Raw genomic sequence first — 25,759 nt, forward strand, 5'->3', positions numbered from 1 at the left:
GACCTGGCGTTTCCCTTTACGTCAAGTCGTCGGCGTGCGTGCCCGCTCCCAAGATGGCGGCGGCGGCGGCAGCGTCGGGTGTGCTGGGCAAGGCAGGCTGGAGGTTCCTACAGCTGCGGTGCCTGCCCGGTGAGGGAGCGGCCGAGCCCGGGAGCGGGGAAGAACTGGGATGGGGAGTGAGGTCGGCTTGGCCTGGGTGGGGGGCGGAAGAGGCCGTCGTGGCGGCCCGCGAGCAAGGTGAGATGAAGGACATCGGCGCGGAGTCGCCAGCTTTTCGAGCTTGAACGGTCCGTTTAACCGCTTCGGTCTCCAGTTTGCAGCTGTTAGGGGCGCGAGCCCCGGGGCAGGGACTGTCACTCCCATTTCACGGAGTTCGCGGAGCCTCTGAGGGTTGAGTGAGTCCAGATCACGCTGCTCGTCTGTTGCAGAACTGTCAGCCGCGGACCTATTCCCAAGTCCATTGCCTTTGATCCCAAGACCGGATCACTTGAGGGACAGTTGGACCGAGAGCGTCCAGTCTGTTGCTTTCTAAAAGTCAGTCATTTCCCCAGCACTTCACTAATTCTGTGACATTCTCTTTACCACCTTTGCCGCTATGTGCACAGTATTTTATTTCTACATCTGAGTATCCTAAAAATAGACATTTACTTTATATCACTGTCATAAGTGGAAAACTGATATCATTTGCCACAAATAGAACATAGTATGGATTGACCCATTAACATAAATATATAGCTAATGAAATATTCTTTGGCATTTCACCTAAAATTTTCTCATGAGCTGCAGTAATTCCCGACATATTTTGGAATCTTCCTCTTTTTCAAAGTTTTATGGATACTTCTGTTTATCCACTAAGATATATATATATATATATATATATATATATATATATGAATGAGGGAGAGATACTGATTCTGTTTCTTTTGAATTCATTGTTCCCTGAATTCTATAGATTTTTTTAATGAGTGCCTTTTTGTCATTTTTATACAAATTTCTAGTAATATGTTTAGTAAAAGTAATGCCTATGACCTACCCTTAAGATATTTATCCAAAAGAATTGAAAGCATGTGTGTACAAAAAGGTTTGTACAAGTATATGCATAATCATTTAATCATAACAGTCAAAATTTGAATCATCCCAGGTATCCATCAACAAAACAATAGTGATTTGGAGGGGTTTTTTTGGTCTCCATTTCCCAGGCTGGCCTCAAACTGGTAATCCTCTTGCCCCAGCCTCCTTAGTGGCTAGAATTACGGACTTGTGCCATGCACCAGTGGCTTGATAGAGTTTGCTAATGTAATAATACTAGGCAATAACAACCGAAAGATCTGTCAAAGATAAACAAAGCCAGACACTAATTAAAGGATTTGGGACAGATTTTAATCAATAACAACTTTGCAGAAAGGAAAATTTTGGAATCTGTCCAGTGAGGTGAAATGGTTTGCCATTACCACACAGCTGACAAATGCAGATACAGGCCCAGAAGCCAGGTAGGATTTTCCTCCTGGCTCACTGTTTTTGCCAACACATCATGTCGCAAGGTTCCATTTTACACAAGATTTTTGCGTGTGATCCAACACTTGGATAAGTGGTTGTCGAGGTGTTTCTGCCCTATATTTCCTCAACCCCATTCTTTTAGCATCTCTAGGTTTCAAAGGGTCTTCTTTGATGCAAGATCCTGACAGCCCAGTTTCTGTTTCAGTGTCCCGCTGCCGAACACTCCTGGTGCCACGTGCCTTCCATGCTTCAGCTTTGGGGTTCAGGTCTTCCGAGGAGCAGAAGCAACAGCCTCCCCCATCTTTTTCTCAGCAGCATTCTGAGCCACCAGGGGCACAAAAACCCGATGTAGAGTCTCCTCGCATACCTCCCAGGTAGGCACCAGAACCCACCTGTCTGTGGCTACCTTGCCTGCTTGGTTCTATCTGTCCCTTCCTGGCTCAGGCTCCTGTCCATCCCCCTCCTCACCTTCTGTCAGCTGTCTTTGAAAAGAACCTATTGTTTTTATAAAGATGGTGCCCGTGCTTTCTAAAACATCTGAACAATACAGAGAAGTTGCAAAAATTACCTGAAACCCCACATAGAGATAACCCTGCTGACATTTTTGCCTTCAGGTATTTCTCTAAGCATGTTTCATAAATCTGTGTATATAATAAATGATTGATTTCATTCTATATGCTATTCAGAACCTGTTTTTTCACTCCACAGTAACTTTTTTTTTTTGGTACTGGGGATTGAATCCCGAGGCACTTAACCACTGAGTCACATCCCCAGCCCTTTTTTTATATTTTATTTAGAGACAGGGTCTTACTGAGTTGCTTAGGACCTCACTAAATTGCTGAGGCTGGCTTTGAACTCAACAGTCCTCTTGCCTCAGCCTCCCAAGCTGCTGGGATTACAGGTGTGTGCCACCATGCCCAGCTCAACAGTACACTTTTAATAACCCCTCACAGTTTATTTTAGTGATTGTATAACATTCCAGGAAGGAATGGGCCAAAATCTATTTAACCTGTCCTAAATTGATGACTATTTAGGTTTCCTTTAGTTATATGAAAGATTATGTGATAAACTGTGTCAACTTTCCTTAAAGATGGGAGCACTGAGTCAAAAGAGATTTACATTTAAGTCTTCTTACATATGTGAGGCCAAATTACCTTTCAAAAAGATAATAATGATTTACCTTTCCACTAGATTTGATTTTTCTTCCTAATCCTACCATTGAAAATCGAATGTTCCTCGATGTGAAGTTAGAGTGTTCTTCTTCATCTTTTTCTGGTTTCCTAATGAAAATCTTTTCATTTCAATTCAACAAATATTTTTTTGAGAATCTACCATGTGTCAGCCCTATGAATGATACACTATTGTCTCTACCTTATGGGGGCACGGAGTTACAGTCTGCTGCAGATACTGGGAACGAAACTCTGAGCTCAGTGTGCTGAGGGCTGGAAACAGGGAAGCCCAGGGTGCTGTGGGAACGTTGCCTTCATGTCACGAGACCTCAACTCACTTGGTCCCTTTTCTTTGGCTGTGTGTCAGGGGAAGGATGATGGGATTTTTACTGTGCTGGCAGTGCGACATTCATGCTAACAGAAGTAAATGTCCTGCCAGCATGTGCTTAGAGGAGACCCAGAGCCTATGGCTTCTGATCAGGCCCATTTTGCACTCCAGGCGATAGAGAGTGAGATAAAGTGTGCTGGGCACTGTTCCCACATTTCAGATACACTGACCAGAGCGGGGAGGAGGAGGAGGACCACGAGAGTGAGGAGCAATTGCAGGACCGCATCCTGACGGCAGCCCTGGAGTTTGTGCCTGCCCATGGGTGGACCGCAGAAGCTATTGCCGAAGGAGCCCAGGTGTGTATAGGTGAGGGCGGGGCAGCCTGACCCAGATCAGCCAGGAGGAGTCCCTCAAGGCGACAGAGGGCTTCATGCCCTCTACCAGCCCAACTTGGAGCCTCTCACAGGTAAAGACTGTCTAGGTTTTGGGGTTTGTTTCCCAACAGGGTGGATACGGCTTTATTTTTAATTATAAAAAGAGTAGCAGGCTGGGCACATGCCTGTAATCCCGAGTCTGAAGGCTGAGGCAGGAGGATTGCAAGTTTGATGTTAGCCTCAGCAATTTACCAAGGCTATAAGCAACGTAGGGAGACCCTGTCTCAAAATAAAAAAATAAAAAGGGCTGGGGATTTTGTAGCTCAGTGGTAAAGCAGCCCCTGGGTTATTGAACCAAAAAGGAAAAAAAAAAAAGAAATCATCCACCCAGAATTCAATCACAAAAATAATACGCGGCATTATGGTCTAAGGTAGCTGGCTAAGCAGGCATTATCTGTGATCAAAATTACCACATTTCACTGATTCTAAGATGCCATTGTTTGTAAGAAGCACCATTTTTAATGTATCAATAAAAAATAAAAATGCTGTTATTAAACTGACACAAAGTTATAATTTAGATCTGGAATGTCCCCCAAAGGCTTATGTGTTGAAGGCTTGATCCCCAGTACAGCAATGTTCAGATCTGGGGCTTTTGGGGAGTGATTGGATCATGAAGGCTGGTTTCACCAATGAATTCATAATTAACAGGCTGTTGGGAGGTAATGGAGACTGGTGGGGGTGGGGCCTAATCGGAGGAAGGGGTTACTGATGGAATATGTTGTCCCTACACCTTCCTCACTCTCTGCTTCCTGGCTGCCCAGAGGTGAGCAGCTTTCCTCTGCCATGCCCTTGGGCCATGATATTTCTGCCTTACCACAGGCCTAAAAGCCATGGAGCCAGCCAGTCATGCACGGAAACCTCTGAAACTAGGAGCCCAAATAAACCTGTCCTCCTTTAAGTTGTTATTCTCAGGTATTTTGTCACAGTAACAGGAAGCTGACTAACACATCATCAATTCTGTGATTCACACTGATTTTTTTTATTAATAGAAAATATATGTGCATCTTAGAATTAATAAGATATGGTGTCAACCCCCAGGAGGGAACCACTGTGAAAACCAGATTTCTTTCAGTAGGTCTAACAGCATTTACTCATGCATTGAAATAGACTACCTCTAGTAGTCTATTTTTAGTTTAGGCCATGTGTGCAGAATCATCTAGCAAAGCCAGATACTATCCTATGCAGGGCCTCTTGGATGATGGGCAAGTTTGCTGCTTTACTTAGATCTGTTGTTTCTTGTCTATCACTCTCTCAGAAGAGAACATTTGGTAATAGAAATCATGTAAGTAGAATTTGTAAACTCAGATTCCACCATATGCTCATTGTGAGGCACTGAGTTGGATCCTCAAAACCACATAAAAATAAATTAACGAAATAAAGATATTGTTCCATGTATAACTAAAAAATATTTTAAAAATTACATGTAATGTTTAGATTCATTGCTGCATATCCATACATGCACATGATACAGTGATATAATTTGGCTAATGTCACTCCCTAGGATTTCCCCTTTCCCTTCCCCTCCTCTCCCTCTCTGGCCCCTTTCCTCTACTCTATTGGTCTCCCTTTGATTTTCAAGAAACACACCCACACATACCTTTCTTTTCCTTTTTCCTAACTTCCTCATATGAGAGGAAATGTACAACCCTTGACTTTCCCTTAACATAATATTCCCAACTTACATCCATTTTCTGCAAATGACATAATTTCATTCTTCCTTATGGCTGAATAAAACTCCATTGTGTGTGTGTGTGTGTGTGTGTATCACATTTTCTTTATCAATTCATCCATTGAGGGACACCTAGGCTGGTTCCATAGTTTGGCTGTTGTGAATTATGCTGCTGTAAACATAGGCATGCATGTATCACTACAGTGTGTTGACTTTAATTTTTCAGGATAAAGACCCAGGAGTGGTATAGCTGGGTCATATGGTGGTTCCTTGTGTGGTCTTTTAAGGAGCCTCCATATTGATTTCTAGATTGTACATTGTACTAATGTACAATCCCACCAGTGTAAAAGGGTTCCTTTTTCTCTATATCCTCACCATTTATTATTGCTTGTCTTCTTGATGACTGCCATTTTTACTGGAGATGAAGTCTCAGTGTAGTTTTGATTTGCATTTCCCTAATTGCTAATGATGTTGAACATTTTTTCATGTATTTTTGGCTATCTATAGTTCTTCATTTGAGAGGTGTCTTAAGTTTACGTGCCAATTTATTAATTGGGTTATTTGTTTTGTTTTTATTATTTTTTTGATGTTTTTTGAATTTTTAAAAATGTTTTCAAAGTTGTCAATGGACTTTATTTTATTTATTTACATGTGGTGCTGAGAATCAAACCCAGTGCCTTACACATGCCAGGCAAGTGCTCTACCACCAAGCCCCAGCCCTAGCCCCTGTTTTTTGAATTCTTTATATATTCTGGATATTAATGCTCTGTCTGAAGAGTCACTAGCAGAGATTTTCTCCCATTCTGTAGATTCTTTCTTCACATTCTTGTTTCCTTTGCTGTGCAGAAGCTTTTTAATTTGATGCCATTGTATTTATTAATTCTTGCTTTTAGGAGTCCTATTGAGAAAGCTATTGCCTGTGCCTATATTTTGGAGCTTTGAACCCCGTGTTTTCTTCTAGGAGTTGCACAGTGTCTAGACTAATTCCTAGGTCTTTGATCCATTTTGAGTTGGCTTTTGTGTAGGGTGAGAGATAAGGATCTAGTCTTATTCTTCTATGTATGGATAATCAGTTTCCCCAGCACCATTTGTTTAAAAAACTGTCTTTCCTCCAACATGTTTTTGGCACCTTAATCAAGGATCAGATGACTGTAGATGTGCGGGTTTATCTCTGTGTCTTTTATTCTGTCTCATTGGTCTGTGTGTCTGTTTTATGCCAATACCAAACAATTTTTGTTACAATAGCTCTGTAGTATAATTTGAAATCAAGTATGGCAATTTTGGTTTTGGGGTTTTTTTCCCTAGTTCTATGAAGCATGTTATTAATTCATTGTGAAAACTTTGAAAAGTACAAACAGGTATAAAAAAAAGAATTTGAAAATAAAGCACCTGTGATCACACCAGAGAGCCTCTTTTCAGTATTTCAATTCCTGTTCTTTTTTGTTGTTGTGTTGTACTGGGGGTTGAACTCAGGGGCACTCAACCCCTGAGTCACATCCCCAGCCCTATTATTTTGTATTTTTATTTAGAGACAGGGTCTCACTGAGTTGCTTAGTGCCTTGCTGTTGCTGAGGCTGGCTTTGAACTCAAGATCCTCCTGCCTCAGCCTCCAGAGCCACTGGGATCATAGGCATGTGCCACTGTGCCCAGCTCAATGCCTATTCTTTCAATTTAAAAAAAAGAACTTTATTAATCATTATTTATTGAGCAAGTAGTGTGCATTAGGCACTCTATTAGGGACATGACAGTGGTCACAGTGGACAAAGTCTCTGCCTGTGGAGTTTCCAAGTCTGTGACATTAAGCAAATAGACACAGTGTAGACTTATGAAATATGACAAGTGCTGCCAAGAAGAGGTGCTATTGGGACATGCAGTTGAAGACTCTGAAAGGATCTTGTGTTGATGAACAAGTAGACTTTCTCTGGTTTTGGAGGGGGATGGGGATGGCTAAGTCCAGATAGGGAAACTGCATGTGCAACGTGAGGAGAAGAACACTGCCGTAGAAGGGCCTGAGGAAACCAGCGTGGAGCGAAGGAGGTGCCTGGAGGAGTAGGACTGAGGAAGGCCCATGGGGGCCAGGTCAGGCAAGGCTGCGAGGTCACGTTAAGGAGCTTTTACTCTAAGAACAGTTGAAGATGTGAGGTCACATTGGCAATTCAGAATATCGCTGGGTAGAAATGGATTGGAGGCAGAGAGAATCTGCAGCCAGTCATCCACAAGAGATGAAGTGACCCAGTTTAGAGCACTGGCAGTGAAGGGGAGACCAGTGGGTGGGTGTGGTGGTAGACTGGACATGGGAGGAAGCGACAGGATGGTGGTACCAGTGTTGTCATGCATGGGTGCATGGTGGTGTGGCTTCTGAGAGGAGAACCAGTGGCAGAGGGCCAGGTTTGGGGAAGGACCATACAGTCTTGATCTGTGCTAAGTGTGACAGGTCTTTTGTCTTTTGAATTTGCTTGGAGGAGGCACGGAGCCCTGGCACTGGAGGAGCTAGCTGGACTAGAGGTGGGCCTTCAGGCATGGCCGGCATGTGTATGTCATGATTAAATTGTGCAAGTGAACGAGATTGTCCAAGGCAAGGGAGTAATGTGATGAGAGAGAGGACCATAGACCTTCAAGGAAATCTGACATGACAGAGGAGAGTGGGACAGAGCGAGCCACTTAAGTACTGGTTAGAGTGTCCTGGCTGTGGGAGGCAGAGCAGGAGAGGGTAGACTGAGCCACAAAACTTTGGTTGCTTCAGTGGCAACTGTCACTGGGTGAAGACCTGGGTCAGAAACCAGCTGGGATGGGTTGATAAGGTGAGGAAGTAGCAAAGCATTTGGCCGGGCAGGGGGGTGGAGTGGAAGTTTGAGCCTGACTGGACCCCACAGGAAGAGCACAGAAACAGGTAAGGGGGAAGGGAGAAGATGGGCAAAATCCAAAGCAGCAGATGCCTCCAAGGCAAGGACTTGACCTCTGGAAAACAGAAGGACTGACCGTGAATGTGTGAGCACAGAGCTGGAAAAGACAGCTGCAGGCTTGGTTTCTAGAACACTAAGGGGGTTCCCAGAGGATGGCCCCTGTTTTCTCTGTGAAGTAGGCGTAGCTGCATCTTGAACCTGAGGTGAGGAAAGAGTGGGAGGAGGCAGAGGTTTGAGGGTAGAGAAGGTTTAAAAGAAAGTGATGGAATAAAGTAGAAGAAAGGAATGTAACAGGTCGTGTGGAAACAGCAGATTATGCTGAATATTCTAGGTAACTCTTCTGTGCATCTTCTTTTTTAGTGGCCGCAGAGTACCTACTGAATTTACTCGACTTCAGTTGTCAAACATTTGGGTATTTCCGATTTTTTAGTATTGTAAACTTATTTATACAACATAGTACATTTCTGATTAGTTTCCTTAGGACAAATTTCAGGTGGAGTTGCTTTTTCAGGGAATATATTGCTCAGAATTCAGTTAGGAGACCATAACTTGCCAATTATTGGAATAGAATTTAATAGAAAGAGTTGTTAACTAGTATCAGTAACCAGGTAATGGAAAGGATAGAAAGAAGGGTATCATGGAGGTGGCAGCCGCAGGAAGCAACTTCATCCGGCCAAGGAAACAAAAGGAAGAGTTGGAATTATTGAAAAGAGGAGATTGAAGGAGAGTTCCCACGTGGGAGGAATCTCGGGCCTCTGAGGAGGCGCTGCTTAGCTGGCACAGGTGTCTCTGTGCTTGGGGGGAGGGTCCTTGGGGGCTGCCACCTGAGTTGGGAGGGCAGGACGAGGATGTGGCTTGATGAAGCTTGTTCTGCACATGCTGGAAAACTGCACACCAGGCTCAGCAGTTGTGTTGCTGCTCCTGGAGGGAATTACTGCTTCCAGGCTGAAGGACTTCCCTGGGGTGCTGCTCCTGGGAACCTCAAGCAACAGGAAGCAGACAAGAAATGTGTTTGCAGAGTGCCAGCCCCACAGTGCAGGAGCCAGCAGGGATGTCACATGTGGCCCACGCTCACACCCTGTTGGAGACAGAGCAGCCTCGTGTGTCAGAGCTTCACGCTCTATGAAGAGTGAGTGACAGTGGTGCCCAGCTGATAGAGCTGCTGTGCAGGGGCAGAGACCACGTAATGTGCTCAGGGTGTCCCTGGCAGGTGGCGTGCATGAAGTCACCATCAGCATCGAGGCTGCTGTCAGACTGTCCTCTATGGAGTCTGTGCACTCCTCCAAAAGAGAGTGCTAACTCCTCCCAACAGTAGGAATTCATATTTAATATATTTGTGTTCTTTTCCTGCCATCTGTCCCTGCTGCTGTCAGTGTTCTGCTTTCAGTAGATGCTCAATTATTGCTGTAGATCAGGAATAACAAAATTTCTGTGGTTTTGTTAACTCCTTGACAACTCATTATGAAAAAATTTGTTTTAAACCATTGACCGCTCCAATTTCCAGCAGATACAGGAAATCAAAAGAGGGGTCAGGAAGGGAGGAATGAGTGCCCTTCCCAGACCCCCTGGAGGTATTAGGGCTCTAGGTTTCAATGGCCAGACCAGAGCTCGACTCTGACTCTGACTGACTTATGACCGACTTATGACTCTGACTGACTTAAGCTGGAGAGGATGTTTTGGCTCATTTTAATACAGAATAGTCTGAAAGTAGCCCTGGCCAGTGTTCTTTTTGCTTTCCTCTCTGAGCTGCCTTCCCAGCAGGGGCCACCCATGCAAGAGTAAAGGTGGTGCAGAAGGTCAGCAGGAAGAGTACCTTCCCTCAGTACTAGGGAGAGTGCTACGGTGGACCCAGGACCTGCATGTAGTGCTGTGCCCATCCCTATGCTGGTCAGTGAACTCTGGTCATCCAACATGTGCTTGGTACACACACCAAGGGGCTCTGTGGACAGTGGAGAGACAGGTGGTGATGAGTTTCACCAAAATCACAGGGACCTGGGGCGAGGAATGTGGAGTCTCACTGAAAGTCAAGGCCTTGCTTCTGGAGAGGCATTAGAGATGCACAGGCGATGAATGTCTGCCACACCTGCCCACCTCTCTGTGTTCTCTCTCCCCTCTGTAGTCTCTGGGTCTGTCCAGTGCAGCAGCCAGCATGTTTGGGAACGATGGCAGTGAGCTGATATTGCACTTTGTCACCCAATGCAACGCTCGGCTCGCCCACATACTAGAAGAGGAGCAGAAGTTGGTGCAGCTGGGCCAGGCAGAGTAAGTCCTTTGGCTTTGTTGTTCAGAGTGGCAGCTAAGGATGGGGACTCGGGCCCTACCACCTGTCCCCGGAAGCCAGCCCAAGCAGAGCCAAAAGAGGGTAGCACCAACGGCCCTGCTGCTTGGAGGGAACTGAAACCCAGTAGCGTGTCTCTGACAGCTTTAGCCAGGCCAGCATCAGGAGCTGGTGGGACCCTCCTCCCCAGGGCTGAATAAGCAGTGTAGGGCCAAGTTCCGGCCTCTGAACTGGAAACACACTGTTTTCTTTTCCCTCTTCCAGGAAGAGGAAGACAGACCAGTTCCTGAGGGACGCAGTGGAAACCAGACTGAGAATGCTGATCCCGTACATTGAGCACTGGCCCCGGGTACAGAGTCCACATCCAGGCCCCAGAGCACAATAATACTTAACATTCTCAGTACCTTTCACTCAGAGGACTTGCATATTATTGAGAAGTTAGCTCACTAATCTCCATAAAGCCAGGAACGCTTACTACACTCAGTAAAGCTAGGTTCAAGCTTGGGAGTGCCCACAAGAACGACTCTGAGCCGTTTCTCTCTCAGTCTTGGACATGTGAATGGCCTAGATCACATCCTGGGGTGGGGGGGAGGGGTCCCAGCAGCTGAGTGAGCCACCAGATCTTTGTGAGGAAGACCCCATGGAAGAGGTTAGGAGAGTCAGGGATTTTTCAGCCGTCTTCACTTTAATAATAGCCCTGTTGTGCTTAACATCTCAAGGACTGGAACTTCTTGTCCAATTGCCAATGCTTGGGAAAGGGCTTTTGTCCCCTTTTCTGAAGTTTCCTTTTTCCTCTGTTTCAAAGCATGTCACAGTGTGGGCCATTCTCTGAGTTAAGAAAATGCAGTCAAAGTACCTTAGAAATGAGAGGGATTTAAACGTCCAGTGTCCTCAGTCCAGCTGGAAGACTATTGAACACGTAATTTCCATAAGCCTTGTGAGCACCTATGGTGCTCCTGACCTCAAGCTGGGTGTGAAGGGGTCACAGCCTGGGGTCATCCCGCCCCCTGCAGGTGAAGCTGTGGAAGTGCGTGGGCCTGGCCTCAGCTGCCTTCCAGATTGAGCACAGCTTTTCCTCCAGGGCTGCTTAGCTAAGAGAAAACTTCCCAGCCCATCCGAGACCTCTGTCATCAGACCACAGCCAGTGGGTTTTAGAGTTGATAAAGAGGCAGGACCTTGTCCAGTTAGGCCAGGAGGAGCTGAGGTCTGCTAATGGCCAGGTCCCTGGTTTGTGCCATCACTGGTATAAGTTGAAGGGTTTTTGCTTTCAGGAGACCGAAGTCAGCTTGAGTTAAGCAGACGAGCTGGGAAGGATTCCTGGTGATGCTGCCGGGGGGCACTGAGGGCCGGATGTTGCTGGGCGCTGGGGTCAGCCCGGCATGTCCTGGAAACCACCCCAAACTCTCCTGCTTTTTACCCTCGCTCCCCTCTGCTCTAACTCTTTGTGACAGAATGAGGTCCCCTCTCCCATCCTTGCTCTCAGGACTCAGAGAGACCAGTCTAGACCCTTTGGCTGTTTGCATTCCCAATTACAAATATTAGGGATGGAGAATCTATTTTTGTCCAAGTTAGGACAAAAACATGCCCCAGGCTCCCAGCTTTAGTCAGGGTTGGTAACTGCCAGGAGCTCCCACCGCTGGGTGGAGAGGGCAGATCTCAGAGAACCAGAGCTGGGCCGACCCCCTATATATTCTGTAGCTGCCTGTGCAGTACCTATTCCTGTTACTCTCTCCTCAGGCCCTCAGCATCCTCCTGCTCCCTCACAACATCCCACCCAGCCTGAGCCTGCTGACCAGCATGGTGGATGACATGTGGCATTATGCTGGGGACCAGTCTACTGATGTGAGTTTTCTGCAGGCCCACAGGACACTAGGAGAGGGTTGGGGAAAGCACTTCTTAAAAGTTGGTGAAATATCTTTGATCACAAGTCTCTTCAGGGGGCCTGCAAGAGTCATTCCCATCTGAGGCATGAAGAGGATCCCTCAATAAGCCAGAGTGGGATGTAGGTCATCTTCATTCAGGGACCAGCATTCTAGTCACAAGCCGGTGCTTATTCCTTCCCAGGCACGGTGGTGGTGCGAGATCTCAGGAGGCCTCGGGATTGGGAGGCCCTTTATTAGTCATGCTCCCTCCCTCTCCTGAGATGTAGATTCTGCAGCAGAGTTCTTCAGTGTCTGTCGTTGCTGAGACTGATTTTGAAAAAAGGAGGTGCCATGTAGACACCATTGCCTTAAAGAGAAACTCTCCCTGCCACCCATCTTGACCTGCTTTGCTAAGAGATCAATAATTCCTTTTAAAGAGGTACCAGGGAAGAATCTGACTTGTTAATGCTACTGTATTTCTGGTGGGAAATTAAAAAATCAAAGTACACCTTCATAAAATAAATTAAAATGTGATGGTACTTTGTGGAATCCAGAATGAGGAGGCCCACAGATCCTCCCACCACACTTATAACAAAGTGCTTTAATCAACATCTTCATGTGGGAATATACCACCAACAGAGAGGGTAGGAACATGAAATTAGAAAGCAAAGAAATTAAAGGAATAAAACACCAAGCAGCTGAGCTGGTCCTCTGGAGAGTGGTTTGCCAGGACCAACACAAGTCACCAGAGACCTGAATGCTCACCTTTCCCAGGTGTTGTAACCTGTCCCTGATCTGCCCCAGCCTCACTGGACTGACAACACACTAGGGTTTGATCATAACTGGTTGCAGAGCCTCCCCAGGACTCTAAGATGCCCTAAGACTTAGTCTTTTCCCCAGCAGTTCTAAAATGGACTGGATGTAGTCAGATCACCTGAGATGTTTATTAGACATCCTGGCTCCTACCCCTTAATTCAGATTCACTGACTCAAAACTCTTAAGAGGTTGGGGCCAGGAGCTCACATTTTTAATCCCCCAGACAATTCTGATGTGCAGCCACATTGGGGACACTATTGTTGTCCAGAGGACCATGTGTATCTGTGAGGGAAAGAAGTCAGGAGAGAGTGCGGGAGTCAGCAAGGCCTTGGATAGGAATACCTTGACCGCCACAGCCCACAAAAGCAGTGGTGACTCTCTTTCCCGGGGGGGTTTCTCCGCAGTTTAACTGGTACACCCGCCGGGCCGTGCTGGTTGGCATCTACAACACAACAGAGCTGGTGATGATGCAGGACTCGTCCCCAGACTTCGAGGACACTTGGCGCTTCCTGGAAAACCGGATTAATGATGCAATGAACATGGGCCACACTGCCAAGCAGGTAATTGGGGACTAGCCGTTTAGGAACCTCTTCAAAGGGTGCATTCATTCTCCTTGGGCCACAGCTGGTCACCTGGCTGTTCTGCTCCTGCTCTCTCTCTGCCTCAGCTGACGGTCCCCAGGGCCTTCCCAGGGAGCCTGGCTGAGCAGCTCTCTTATACTAGCCCGCCCTGAGGAGCTGTGCTTTGCCCATTTGTAACTGTGTTGTCCATAGACTCTTCCTCCAGTGCACAGTGCAGGGGGTCACAGGCTTCCTGATCAGTCCCATCTGTCCCACCTTTGAGTTCATGTTGGGGCTTAAGGGCAACTGACTCCTTCCAGGTGAAGTCCACTGGAGAAGCGCTGGTGCAGGGCCTCATGGGTGCAGCAGTGACGGTGAGTACAGCCCAGCTTATCCCATCTACCCCTCTGATACTTACGTGTCACCCCACATGGTTTTGTAGTCTTAAGACTAAGAAGACTGGCAGCCCTAGTCTTGATCCCAAATGCCCCTTTTTACTCCCGGTGTGTGTCAAGAGCCCGTTTCAGAGCCAGGCCTGCCACCTGGAAAACGCCAGTCTTCCCCTCTGGAGTCCTGGAGGAGGGAAGGACCTCACCACTCTGTTTCCATCCCTGTATCAGCTCAAGAACTTGACAGGTCTAAACCAGCGCCGGTGAAAGGAAGGGGTGAACCCTGAGTGCCTGGAAGAAAAGGAGCAGGTAGATTTAAAGGGTTTTAACAAGTAAGGAGTGCAACCCCTGGGACAGGGTGTTACCAAGAACACGGGAGGACTCGAGTCACTACAGCAGCTACCTGGAAACCAGGGCACTTGGTGATATAGTTGTGACGTGGGATGCGGCCACTGCTTCAGTTCCTGATCCCAGGCCTGGCCTTCTGATGCCTTTCTGCATTACAACTGCGTGACTGGAAAACAAGACTCACCCAAGCTTTCAAGCCACAGAAACTCTGCATGTCCCTGTCATGGTGTCCCAGTCACCTTGGTCCTGTCCTAACCTTCCTAGGAATGTTCTGTGGCACTCCCAAGTCAGAAACAAAGTCTACCACCAGGTGGCAGCTCAGCCCCAGTGTGACACAGGCACGAGTGACCCAGGTGTTCCTTTGCTGTCCTGAGAGCGGCTCCTGTGGGTCCATTCAAAAACCATACCCAACACCAGCTACTGGGGATGCAGAGATGAAGAGCTCTCACTCACTGTAACTACACTGTTTCACCTGAGACAGTGCCTGCTGGGTGGTGGCGCTCAGCCTGGCCAGAAGTGTGATACAGTGTGTCACATTACACCAGGGGTGGCCAGTGGTGTCACCTTACACCAGCATGCATTGCAGCATTATTAGTGTATTTAGAATCTGTAAAAATAATAAATACGTTTGAAGCATTTTGCTGTTTTGAACTTTCCATGTAGACCATGATCGATATCCAAGACCCCCGCCGGAAAAGGCTTGAGCCAAGTGGCCAGGAGACTTGAGTTCTGACTATGGTGCTGATCCCCACTGGATAACTAGGACCACTCCATGTCTCTGGGCCCAGGTCTTCCATCAGACAAATGAGGGTAACAGGTGTCCCCCTAAACCACTCGCTGTCTTGGCTGCTCTTGTCTCACCACTTCAGTGATCATCTGTAGCTCTCAGCCCAGTGCTCACCGGGCTCCTTTGCATCTCTGGTTGACTCTGTCTCCTGCTTTGCTCTCTCCTGCCTGTGTCAGCTGAATATTGATGGGGATGTCAGGAGCTAATCAGATCTCAGATCTCTTCTCCTGGGCCTACCACTGGGTTTTTTTTCCCCCTATACTTCTGATTCTTTGTGCCTTGTGACACCCTGTGAAGTTCCTGCAGAAGCTACTCCACATCGCATTTTCCCCTTTATCCTTCAGGGCATCCACCTCATCTTAGCAGATGGCTATAATTCAGAATTCCCTGAGATGGCATGAGCTGTGGAGTAAGAGCCCCCTTGGTGCCCTTCCTCTAGGCTCAGGAAAAGGTGTTACTCTTTGCCACAGCAAACTTCTCTTTATTTTCTGATTGCTTTTCTGCTTCCTAGATGAAGCTCCTGCTGGGTTCTATTCAAGGGCCTCTCTTCTCTATGAGCAGCTGCCACTTTTTTTAAGCCCCGTTTAAACTCATCTCTAGTCTGTTTAGGGGCTTTGGTAATGGAGCACACACTCTGTGGAGCCCACCACCAGGCACTGGGGATGCAGAGTTGAAGAGCTCTCACCCACTGTAACTACACAGAGCTGTAGATGATAAGCCCAGCATGGTGGTGCACACCTGTTATCTCAGCTACTGGGGAGGCTGGGGCAGGAGGATTGAAGTTCAAAGCCAGGCTTGGCAATTTAGTAAGACCCTATCACAAAAAATAAATAGTACTGGAAATGTTACTCAAAGAGTTCCCCTGCATTCAGTTCCCAGGACCACAAAGAAGAAAAAAAATTAGATGCATTGTATCTTCCTGCTGTTTTCTGAAGTGCATGATCCCAACTTAAAGGGCCAACAGGAAAGGGTATATGCCTATCTTTCAAGCACACTTAGCTCAAGTATACACACATTGTTTTTCCATAGGTGTACCAAGCTTACTTAATTCTTTTTAAAGCTTCATAGTATTCCTATGTGTGTCTATTTAACCAAGTCTCTCAAAAATTACTGTGTAGTAAATATTTTTGCCATTACAATACTGCCACGAATAACCCTGTACATATTTTTACAACTGCAAATTTTTCTGCAGTATGAATTCTTAGAAGTTTATTTTTTAAAAAGTTGGTACTGGAGATTGAACCCAGTGTACCACTGAGCAACATATATCCCTAGCCCTTTTTTTTTTTTTTTTTTGAGGTAGGGTCTCACCAAGTAGCTGAGGCTGGCCTCAAACTTTCAATCCTCCTGATTCAGCCTCCCAAGCCTCTGGGATTACAGGCGCGCGCCACCAGCTAGTTCATTGTTGAGTCAAAAACATGCTCAAGTTTTGCCACATTACCTGCCACGATGGTTGAACCTGATGTACTTAGGAACAGATGGGGTTCGAAAACGCGGACCTGGGGAGGTTTCGGCCTCCGAGCAGCAGGTGGCGCTGCGCGCGAGCCTCGACAAAAGGGGCAGAGGCCGCGCTGACCGACTTCCGGTGGCGGAGTCGGCGCAGGCGCGGCGCAGCTGTCGCGGGGGCCGGCTGGACGCGGGGCGCAATGCCGTACGCCAACCAGCCCACGGTGCGGATCACGGAGCTCACCGACGAGAACGTCAAGTTCATCATTGAGAACACGGACCTGGCGTAAGGCCGCGGAGGGGCGAGGCTGGCGGCTCTGGAGCGGGGGGAGGGAGGGACCTTCCTGAGCCGCCCCGTGCCAGGGCTTGCGCTTGGGAGCCTGCGCGCGGGGCCGGCCTGTCTCGGCAGCGGCACCCTCACGCCGCTCGGGGTTTTCTCCTTCAGAGTGGCCAATTCCATTCGGAGGGTCTTCATCGCCGAGGTGCCCATAATAGGTAAGCGACCCCCTGGTTGCCAGAACCGCCATTCCCGCCCCCATTCCCTCCGCCCACCTGGGGCTCCTGCCTCCGGTCCTCGGGTGGGTCTGGCATTGGGGGTGCTGAGAAGACGGCAGTGCTGGAGACTTGATCAGGCCCTGTGCCCTTGATCCCGTGGTCACTGCTGGCCTTCCTGGCTCCCTCGGGTCAGTTAGGCCAACCCTTACCCTCTGGGTGAGGAGCGTAGGCCGGCTTGGGTTCCAGTACCGTTTTCACTTACCGTCTGTGCAAACCAGAGAAGGTAAGAGGGCAAGTTATTCAGCTTCCGCATGCTGCAGGTAGTCCTCATCTGCAACGTTCAGACACTGGTGCGCCTTACCGGCTTCTAGCAAGGATCAAGTGAGGTCATCTGTAAGTGCTTTGCGATCACTGAGCCTTTTCTATTGATCTGTTCTTCTGCTGCATATATAGAGCATGTACGTGCCAGGCATGGTTCCAAGCACTGGAGGTGCAGAGCTGTGAGGAACAGCGTTTCAGCCTTCTTGGAGCTCACAGTGAAGTTGCAGGGGGGGAAAAACGAATCCTTACACAACATTGGTGTAAGGTAGACTGTGGTCAGGACAAGAGAAGCAAAGCCACAGTGAAGCTGGCACTTAGTGGAGGGAAAACGTGTCTCTGGTTGGGATCCAGCCACTCTGCTGCAGGTGTTTTATACACTGACCATGCGTATGTAAAATTCAACAAGTAGATTCTAAGTGTCAGCTCAAAGAAAATGGGCCCAAAAAAGGAAATATGAGTCATAGTTGCTGCTTCAAGTGTTCAGGCTTTTAAGGAAATAAACAGATCAAATGATTATAGAACAAGAAAATTTTTAGTTCATTCACATCACCACTCCCAGTCAAGTTATCAGCTCAGCCTGGACTGCTGGTCCTCCCCCTGCCTAATCCCTGCAGCCCCTGGCTGTGTTTCATCCTGAGTAAAGAGAGTTGTACTTCATGATGTACTTCTGGGTCTAAATGCTGCTTTTCCCACAAATTTGGTTTTACGAATGACATTGAGCACCCACACTAGAAATGCAAAGGGTCTCAAGACCCTGGCCTTGGGCATTTTCAAAGGTTGAAGTAGAGACAAGACATGCACATGTCACAAGGCAACATGTGAGAGGTGACTTAAGGGAGCTCTGGTGGCTTGTGAAAGCATTTCAAAGGGAGCAATTGATCATAGCTGTAATAGGAAGAGCAGAGAAGTCTTGGTTTTTAGGCCAGGATTTTAACCTGTATGGAGGTGGGGGGCAGTAGAGGTAAAGACATTTCAGGGAATGGGGATAGGAGAGTAAAGAAGCAGAAAAGCTTGGGTCATGGTCCTTGCTTGGGTTGAGGAAGTGTAGCAGGACACTCTGTAACTAGTGTCCGTGCCCTAGTAACAGTTGGGCTGCAATGCTGTTTTACTTCTTGACTTAATCATGTGCAGATGTATATGTGAGGACAGTTGTGTTTAAGTCAAGCTTGTTTGAGAGTACAGTCCTTCCTCATCCACCTCATCGTTGATAGGACTGTGCCTTACCCACTGAAGAAATTCAGTAAACATCTATCCATTGAGAGATAGTGAAGTTCTAAATTGGGTGATCTGGTCATTGTATCATAAAATGACATATGACCATAAGTCTGTTATTTCTGTGAAATTTTCCACATTTTAAAAAATATTTTCAGTTGTAGATGGACACAATGCCTTTATTTTTATGTGGTGCTGAATATCGAACCCAGTGCCTCACATGTGTGAGGCAAGTGCTTTACCACTGATCCACAACCCCAGTCCATTTTCCATAATTTTTAAGTGCCCCAATAGTTTTTGGATTTGGTGTTGGCATGGGTTGGCTTCTCACAGAAATATTCAGCTCAATGATATGTTCCCATTCCTTTTATATTCTTTAGGTGAGTGTCAACCCCTTGCATTATCACCTGGGCAGGGAGGTGGAGTATGGGGTGTGTAGTTCTTGTTAAAATGCAGATTCCTAGGCTCTGGTGCTGTGGAATCAGCCTCTGGCAGCCTGGCTCAGGAGTCTGCAATTTAGAAGCATCAGGTGATTTCTGAATCTTGAGCACACTGTTTGAATCTCTGATGAAGTTGGTGACTTAACTACTCTTCATTTTTTTTTTTTTAGCTATTGACTGGGTTCAGATTGATGCCAATTCTTCAGTCCTTCATGATGAGTTCATTGCTCACAGGCTTGGTGAGTGCTGGTGTTGGGAGGGTGAAGGGAGAGTACTATGCCTGGTGTCATAGGAGCCCCTCAAGGGGAATTTAGGTTCTTGGGTTGGCGTTCCTGTTGGGTGTTTTTTTGTTTGTTTGTTTGTTTGTTTGTTTTCCCCAGAACTGGGGATTGAATTAGGGAACTCTGTACCACTGAGCATACATTGCCCAGCCCTTTTCTGTTTTTTAATTTTGAGATAGGGTCTTGCTAAGTTGCCCAGCTGGTCTAGAACTTGTGATCCTCCTGCCTCAGGCTCCTGAGTAGCTGGGCTATAGGAGTGTGCTACCATGTCCAGCTGTTGGGTCTTGTTTAAAGGGCTTTTCTGTGTCTTACAGGACTAATTCCCCTCACTAGTGATGACATTGTGGACAAGCTGCAGTACTCCCGGGTAAGTGTGTAATGGGTTGACTGTGGAGTAGGGGAGAAGCTTCAGCTCTCTGAGGGATCTTTTCTGACCTCTTGCTTTTAGGTTGATATTTTAGAAAGACATGTGAAAATGTCGTCTAAAGCCTGAAGTACATCCAGGTTCTTGGTTCTGATGGAACTCAGATTGATGAGAGGTACCCAGGGCATGAGGTGTCTTGTTAGCCACACAAGAGGGCGCATCCATCAGAATGTCCATTTATGCTGAACAGTGGGTTCCTTCCTTCCTTCTTTCCTTCCAAAGTGTGTCTTCCCAGGGTGGAGGCCTGGCAGCCTAAAGGGAGGCAGCAGAAGGTTGTGGTGAAGATAAGGAATACAGAGGGAGTGGGAGCTGCCCAGAAGAATAGCACCCGAGGCACTCACATAACTAACTGGTGCCTGCCAGATCCATGCCTCTTCCTGTAGGTGATGCTGGTTAACATGACCAGGGTAGGATCCCTGGCTCCAGGTCAGGTTTGTTCTTTGATGATGTTATCAGGAAAAAGTGGGAGATTAGGTTTCCTCCATGTTTTTATGGGGCTGCATTAGATAACAGTCTGAGTATGCTTTCTTGGTGGCTTTGGTGATCCTTGAATCAGCTCATTCTCTGTTTCCAAGGGCATGTGTTTGTGTTTTTGTTTTATTGTGTTTTTTTTTTTTTTGGGAGGGGGTTCTTGTTTGTTTTTGTTGTAGTTAATTTGATACATCTTGTAACATAATTTTTTTTTTTTTGAGAGAGAATTTCAATGTTTATTTTTCAGTTTTCGGAGGACACAACATCTTTGTTTGTATGTGGTGCTGAGGATCGAACCCGGGCCACACGCATGCCCGGCGAGCGCACTACCGCTTGAGCCACATCCCCAGCCCTGTAACATAGTTTTTAAAAAATATTTATTTTTTAGTTCTAGTTGGGCACAATATCTTTTTATTTTTATGTGGTGTTGAGGATCGAACTCAGGGCCTCACACGTGTTAGGCGCGTGCTCTACCGCTGAGCCACATCCCCAGCCCCTAACATAGTTTTTTTTTTTTTTAAGAGGAATATTGAAGCACACAGAAAAATATGAAGCTAATAACATAGTGCACTTAACAACTTGCTTTTGTGTGTATGTGTGACAGAGAGAGAGACAGACAGACAAACTGGACACTGACCCCAGTGGCCCCCACATGCTAGGCAAGGACTACCCCTAGCCAAGACTTTTGTTGTTGCTTTGTTGGAACTGGAAATTGAACCCAGGGACACTTGACCACTGAGCCACATCCCCAGACTTTTTTATTTTTTATTTTGAGACAAGGTCTCGCTAAGTTGCTTAGGCTCTCACTAAATTGCTGAGGCTGACCTCAAACTTGTGATCCTTCTACCTCAGCCTCCCAAGTTGCTGGGATTATAGGGGTGCATCACCATGGCCTGGCAAGACTTGTTTTTTTTTTTTAATATTTATTTTTTAGTTTTCGGCCGACACAACATCTTTGTTTGTATGTGGTGCTGAGGATCGAACCCGGGCCGCACACATGCCAGGCGAGCGCGCTACCACTTGAGCCAAATCCCCAGCCAAGACTTGTTTTTAAGAAATAAAACATGGATGTTGGTGGAGATAGTTGTACCACAATTACAAATAATTTGGCAATGTCTTGCATAAAGATATGCATGTCCTATGGCCTAGCAATTCCTTCCATTAAATTTTCTTCCAGTGTTATATTTATTGAACAAAGATGGTATAGGTTTTTTTCAGCTCATCTTTTTTAAAAATCTACAGAAAATTTTGGGAAAAAATATTAAACATTCTTTTATCTTTTGTCTGTAGTTATCAGTTGTTAATAGTTTGCTACATTCACTTATTTTCATATCTGGTGTTTTTTTTTGATGAACTATTGGAAAGTAAGTTACAGACATCTGATCCATATATCACCTAAATACTTTTCAGACACTTCTTTTTTTTTTTTTTGGTGGTGGTGCTGGGGATTGAACCCAGGGCCTTGTACATGTGAGGCAAGCACTCTACCAACTGAGCTATGTCTCCAGCCCCTTCAGACACTTTTTCTAAGAATGGTATTTTCTTATATAATTACCCTATTATTGTGCCCAAGAAAATTAGCATTAGTTATATAATATTTATATAAAGTATATATTCATATTTTTCTAGCTATCCCCAAGATATTCTTTACTGTTTGTATGTATATGTGGGTTGTGACATTGTCAAGATTTACTTGGGGGCTGGGGTTGTGGCTCAGTGGTAGAGTGCTCACCTAGCGTGTGTGAGGCAATGGTTTCGATCCTCAGCACCACATAAAAATAAAATAAAGATGTTGTGTCTACCCCAAATGAAAAAATATATACATAAAAAAGATTTACTTGGTAGAGCTTTTTAGTCTTTGCATTTGGTTATCTTAGCTCTGTGGTCTTTTTTCCATCTTGAACAAACTCCTTTTTGGTATACTTTTATTTTTCAGGTTGAGTTCCTTTTCATATTTTATCTTCCTGAATATATTTTGATTCTTCCCTTTCACATCTTTAAGAGGGATCCAGTCCAAAGGTCTGAGTTGCCTTCCTGCCCCATCTGTATACGACTGCAGAGTACCTAGATGGGAGCCCTAATTATTTCTTCTTCCTCATCATCTTGAAACATCAAATTGTGTTGGGTTTTTCTCACTGATGTGAGGGGGAGAATGGTTTTTGTGATTGTGTTCTCCTGAGTTTCTTCTTGCCCAGAGTTAAATTGCTGCAGGAAGTCCCTAACATAGGAATAGGTGGTTTCAAGAGTGACTTATTTAAAGAATGGCAAAATATTGCTGAGCACAGTGGCACATGCCTGAAATCCCAGTGGCTCAGGAGGCTGAGGCAGGAGGATTGCGAGTTCAGAGCTAGCCTCAGCAAAAGTAAGGTGCTAAGCAACCCAGTGAGACCCTGTCTCTAAATAAAATACAAAATAAGGCCGGGGATGTGGCTCAGTAGTCGAGTGCCCCTGAGCTCAATCCCTGGTACCAAAAAAAAAAAAAATGTCAAAATATTGACATTTACAGGAACTGAGTGATAGTTACATGACATCAGTTTATTTTACTCACCTCTCTTTTTTGTGTATGCATGAAATGTCATGAGGTTCTTTAAAAATAGGTCAGTAGCTAAAACTTGAAAAGTGCTTTTTTCTTTTCTTCTTTGGCTTGTTATATTTTAAATGGTTTCATTCCCAAGCTGGTCTTCCTAGTCCGAGGCAAGCTGAACCACTGCACATGGAGCATCCTTTCCCTAACAGCCTTAGTCCTCTGAGGAAGGTACTCAGGCCAGAGGGCGGTTAGCAGTTTGTGTCCCTGTGGTGCCTGGCGGCATGGGTGCGGAGGAAGCTGGTGTCAGTGTGCATGGGTTGGCTGGAAAGTTGAGCAGCAGAGTGGAGTAGCAGATTGTCACAGCCCAGAAAGCCTGGAGACTGGTCAACCCATTGTTTTTAGATGAAGAAATTTAAAGGCAGTGGATATTAGAAGCAGGGAGTCTGGTGGGGTTCACCGGCTCACCACACACATATTCCTCCTTCTCTTCCTACCTCAGGACTGCACGTGTGAGGAATTCTGCCCTGAGTGCTCTGTGGAGTTCACCCTGGACGTGAGGTGCAATGAAGACCAGACGCGGCACGTCACATCCCGAGACCTCATCTCCAACAGCCCCCGGGTCATTCCGGTCAGTGCCTGAGCACATCCTCCCTCCCCAGGGTTTTGTTCTTGTGGTGGCTCCACATGGGCCAGGTTGGAGTGGATCCTAGCGAGTCATTGACCTTCCTGTGCCCTGTCTTCTTTAACCTGACACGTGGAAGTGCTGATTCTGGATTCTTAGGCAGAACAGGATTGGTGCCTTGTGCCCTGTCACCTGAGGAACCTGTAAAGGCCACGGGATTATTTTGACTAAACGGTATTACAGGAGCATAAAGTGGAGTGGAATCCCTGGCGGCACCTCTGCCACCACTTTCTCAGGTGTCATTTCCCTGCTTGACAGATTGTAGGCTGGAGGTGCTGGGAGATGGCTGCCAGAGGGGCACCTGGCGGGGGAGAGGCTAATAGATGCTTCTGTTTGGGCTCCAACGCAGGTGACATCCCGGAACCGAGATAATGACCCCAACGACTACGTGGAGCAGGATGGTAAGGGGCTGGAGGAGTGTGCAAACATTTTCCTGAGCTGTCACCACATGGGCCAGAGGGGCAGCCTCTCGTGCCGCCAGGTCTCCTTGTGACTTGGTTCTGTTTTTCTGTGTGTGTGTGTGTGTGTGTGTTGTCTTCTGATCGCACTCCAGGCCAAATTTACCTCTCCTGGTCCTTGACTAACTCACATGTCTCCTTGCAGACATCCTCATCGTCAAGCTGAGAAAGGGCCAGGAGCTGAGGCTTCGAGCCTATGCCAAAAAGGGCTTTGGCAAGGAACATGCCAAGTGGAACCCCACTGCAGGGGTGGCTTTTGAATATGATCCCGACAATGCCCTGAGGCATACAGTGTACCCCAAGCCTGAGGAATGGTATGTTCCTTTCAGAAATGAAGGTGGGCATTTAGGGCTAGAGCGGGGGTGGACACAACTGCTAGTGAGCGAGAAAGGGTTGGCTGGCTGTGAACGTCAAAGAGCAAAAGCAGCTGCCTTATTGACCTGTGTTTGACCTCAGGCCAAAGAGTGAATACTCAGAGCTGGATGAGGATGAGTCACAGGCTCCCTATGACCCCAATGGCAAGCCAGAAAGGTAAGACCCTGGTCCTTTCCGGGATGTGGGTACAGGCTGAGTTAGGCAGTCCCGCTCCCTCACATCATAGTTCCCATAGCTGAGGGAGGCCCCAGCTGCCCAACAGCCTGTGATATGTGCACATCCCAAGCCCTTTTTGGTAACCATGAGAAAGAGGAACTCTCCGCTGACCCAAGCTGTTCCTATTCTGCCTTGAGCTTCCAAAGAAAAGGCTGTGCAGGTCCAAGTTCAAGGCAGAAACTGGCCACAGTGCTACAGTGCAGAATATATGGGGCTGTAGCACAGATTCATTGCTTATTTGATTTTCCACTTTTTCCGCAGTGTAGAACATACATGGTTGTTTCGGGAGTCTCACAATGCATCTTGAAGTAACGTTAGCCTCCTTGAGGGCCTGCAAAGAGTTTGGACCACTCTGCATAAGAGGTTTTAGATGAAGGGAGGTCAGCCAGTGCTAAAGTCAAGTTCCTTATGGGAACAAAGTCGAGACTCAGAGGAAGGGTAGTCCCTGGCCGAGATGGGGCGGGCTGGCCAGCCTGCATCCAGGGCTCTCACTGGATTCTTGCTTTTTAGGTTTTACTACAACGTGGAGTCCTGTGGTTCTCTGCGCCCTGAAACCATTGTTCTCTCAGCTCTCTCTGGATTAAAGAAGAAGCTGAGTGATTTACAGACTCAGTTAAGCCACGAGATCCAAAGTGATGTGCTGACCATAAACTAGCTTCAGCTCACCTATTTCAGCAAAAGTGGGGATTCCAGATAGTAATTGGGTTTCAGGTCTTTGACACCTTCTGGTTTGGGGTCTCTGGACTGCTATTCAAGCCTCATGACAAGCCATCAGTGCCCGCCAGAGGGGGGCTGCAGATTACCAGGGATGCCACTGGAATTTAGGGTAGGACAGTTTTTACTAGACAGTTAGCATGCCTGGCCCTATTTGTTAAGGCCCAGTGGTATTCCCCAGCACCCAGAACATCCCTCCCATCCCATTTCCTAGCACCCCAGTAGGGGGCATACTGCTTCCCCTCTGAGAACCACTGAGCTGGACTCCTCCTGGTCATTGCAGCTCCTTAATACCCTTTCCATCCAACAAGAAGGGATTTTCACAGCTGGAGCTTAGGTTTTCGGTGTTAGGATTGAGTGCTAGAACCTTCATTTAGGCAGGTGATAAATGCTCCTGACTCTTTCCCCAGAGCCAGGCTACTGGCACCTCAAATTTCTGGGTGTTCCTAATTTGGAAAGTAATCCTTTAGGATAGACTCTGGCTGTCCCCTCCCTCCACAAATAAACATGCTGTTTGAACACTTTCCCCGCCAACAGCCTGATCCTTTTGCTTGGTGTGGGGGACCGCAGAAGCAAAGGCCCCTTTCACCTGTTTCATTTCTCCTTAATGAAGGTTCTGGCCCTGGCCCTGGCCCCCTAGCGCTGTCTTCAGGTAGG

General features: G+C 46.8%; 2 protein-coding genes across 2 annotated transcripts; both read left to right on the top strand.

Annotated features, from left to right (window-relative positions):
• The first annotated feature begins 19 nt into the window (after positions 1-19).
• On the top strand, positions 20-14,889 carry Coq9 (coenzyme Q9). The gene is made up of 9 exons (XM_027939129.3): positions 20-129; positions 1,703-1,871; positions 3,215-3,350; positions 10,120-10,262; positions 10,543-10,627; positions 12,016-12,120; positions 13,361-13,516; positions 13,837-13,890; positions 14,137-14,889. Exons 1-9 carry the CDS (start codon positions 54-56, stop codon positions 14,170-14,172), a joined length of 960 nt encoding a protein of 319 aa, XP_027794930.1. The 5' UTR covers positions 20-53; the 3' UTR covers positions 14,173-14,889.
• Positions 14,890-16,635: 1,746 nt separating this feature from the next.
• Positions 16,636-25,626, top strand: Polr2c (RNA polymerase II subunit C). The gene is made up of 9 exons (XM_027939018.2): positions 16,636-16,772; positions 16,932-16,981; positions 19,125-19,193; positions 19,550-19,602; positions 23,157-23,285; positions 23,689-23,740; positions 23,943-24,111; positions 24,254-24,328; positions 24,899-25,626. The coding sequence occupies exons 1-9, from the start codon at positions 16,687-16,689 to the stop codon at positions 25,041-25,043; spliced, it is 828 nt and encodes a 275-aa protein (XP_027794819.1). The 5' UTR covers positions 16,636-16,686; the 3' UTR covers positions 25,044-25,626.
• Positions 25,627-25,759: the final 133 nt, after the last annotated feature.

This window comes from Marmota flaviventris, chromosome 18, assembly GCF_047511675.1.
Source record: "Marmota flaviventris isolate mMarFla1 chromosome 18, mMarFla1.hap1, whole genome shotgun sequence".
In the NCBI taxonomy this organism is placed as follows: Eukaryota; Metazoa; Chordata; class Mammalia; order Rodentia; family Sciuridae; genus Marmota; species Marmota flaviventris.

What these genes read in the sequence shown, in the direction of transcription:
- Coq9 (XM_027939129.3), top strand. Translation starts at nt 54, where the DNA reads ATGGCGGCGGCGGCGGCAGCGTCGGGTGTGCTGGGCAAGGCAGGCTGG. An exon ending in ACATTGAGCACTGGCCCCGG is followed by an intron (nt 10,628 to 12,015) that starts GTACAGAGTCCA and finishes CTCTCTCCTCAG; the next exon opens with GCCCTCAGCATCCTCCTGCT. An exon ending in CTGGGGACCAGTCTACTGAT is followed by an intron (nt 12,121 to 13,360) that starts GTGAGTTTTCTG and finishes GTTTCTCCGCAG; the next exon opens with TTTAACTGGTACACCCGCCG.
- Polr2c (XM_027939018.2), top strand. Translation starts at nt 16,687, where the DNA reads ATGCCGTACGCCAACCAGCCCACGGTGCGGATCACGGAGCTCACCGAC. An exon ending in GTTCATTGCTCACAGGCTTG is followed by an intron (nt 19,194 to 19,549) that starts GTGAGTGCTGGT and finishes TGTGTCTTACAG; the next exon opens with GACTAATTCCCCTCACTAGT. An exon ending in CGACTACGTGGAGCAGGATG is followed by an intron (nt 23,741 to 23,942) that starts GTAAGGGGCTGG and finishes GTCTCCTTGCAG; the next exon opens with ACATCCTCATCGTCAAGCTG.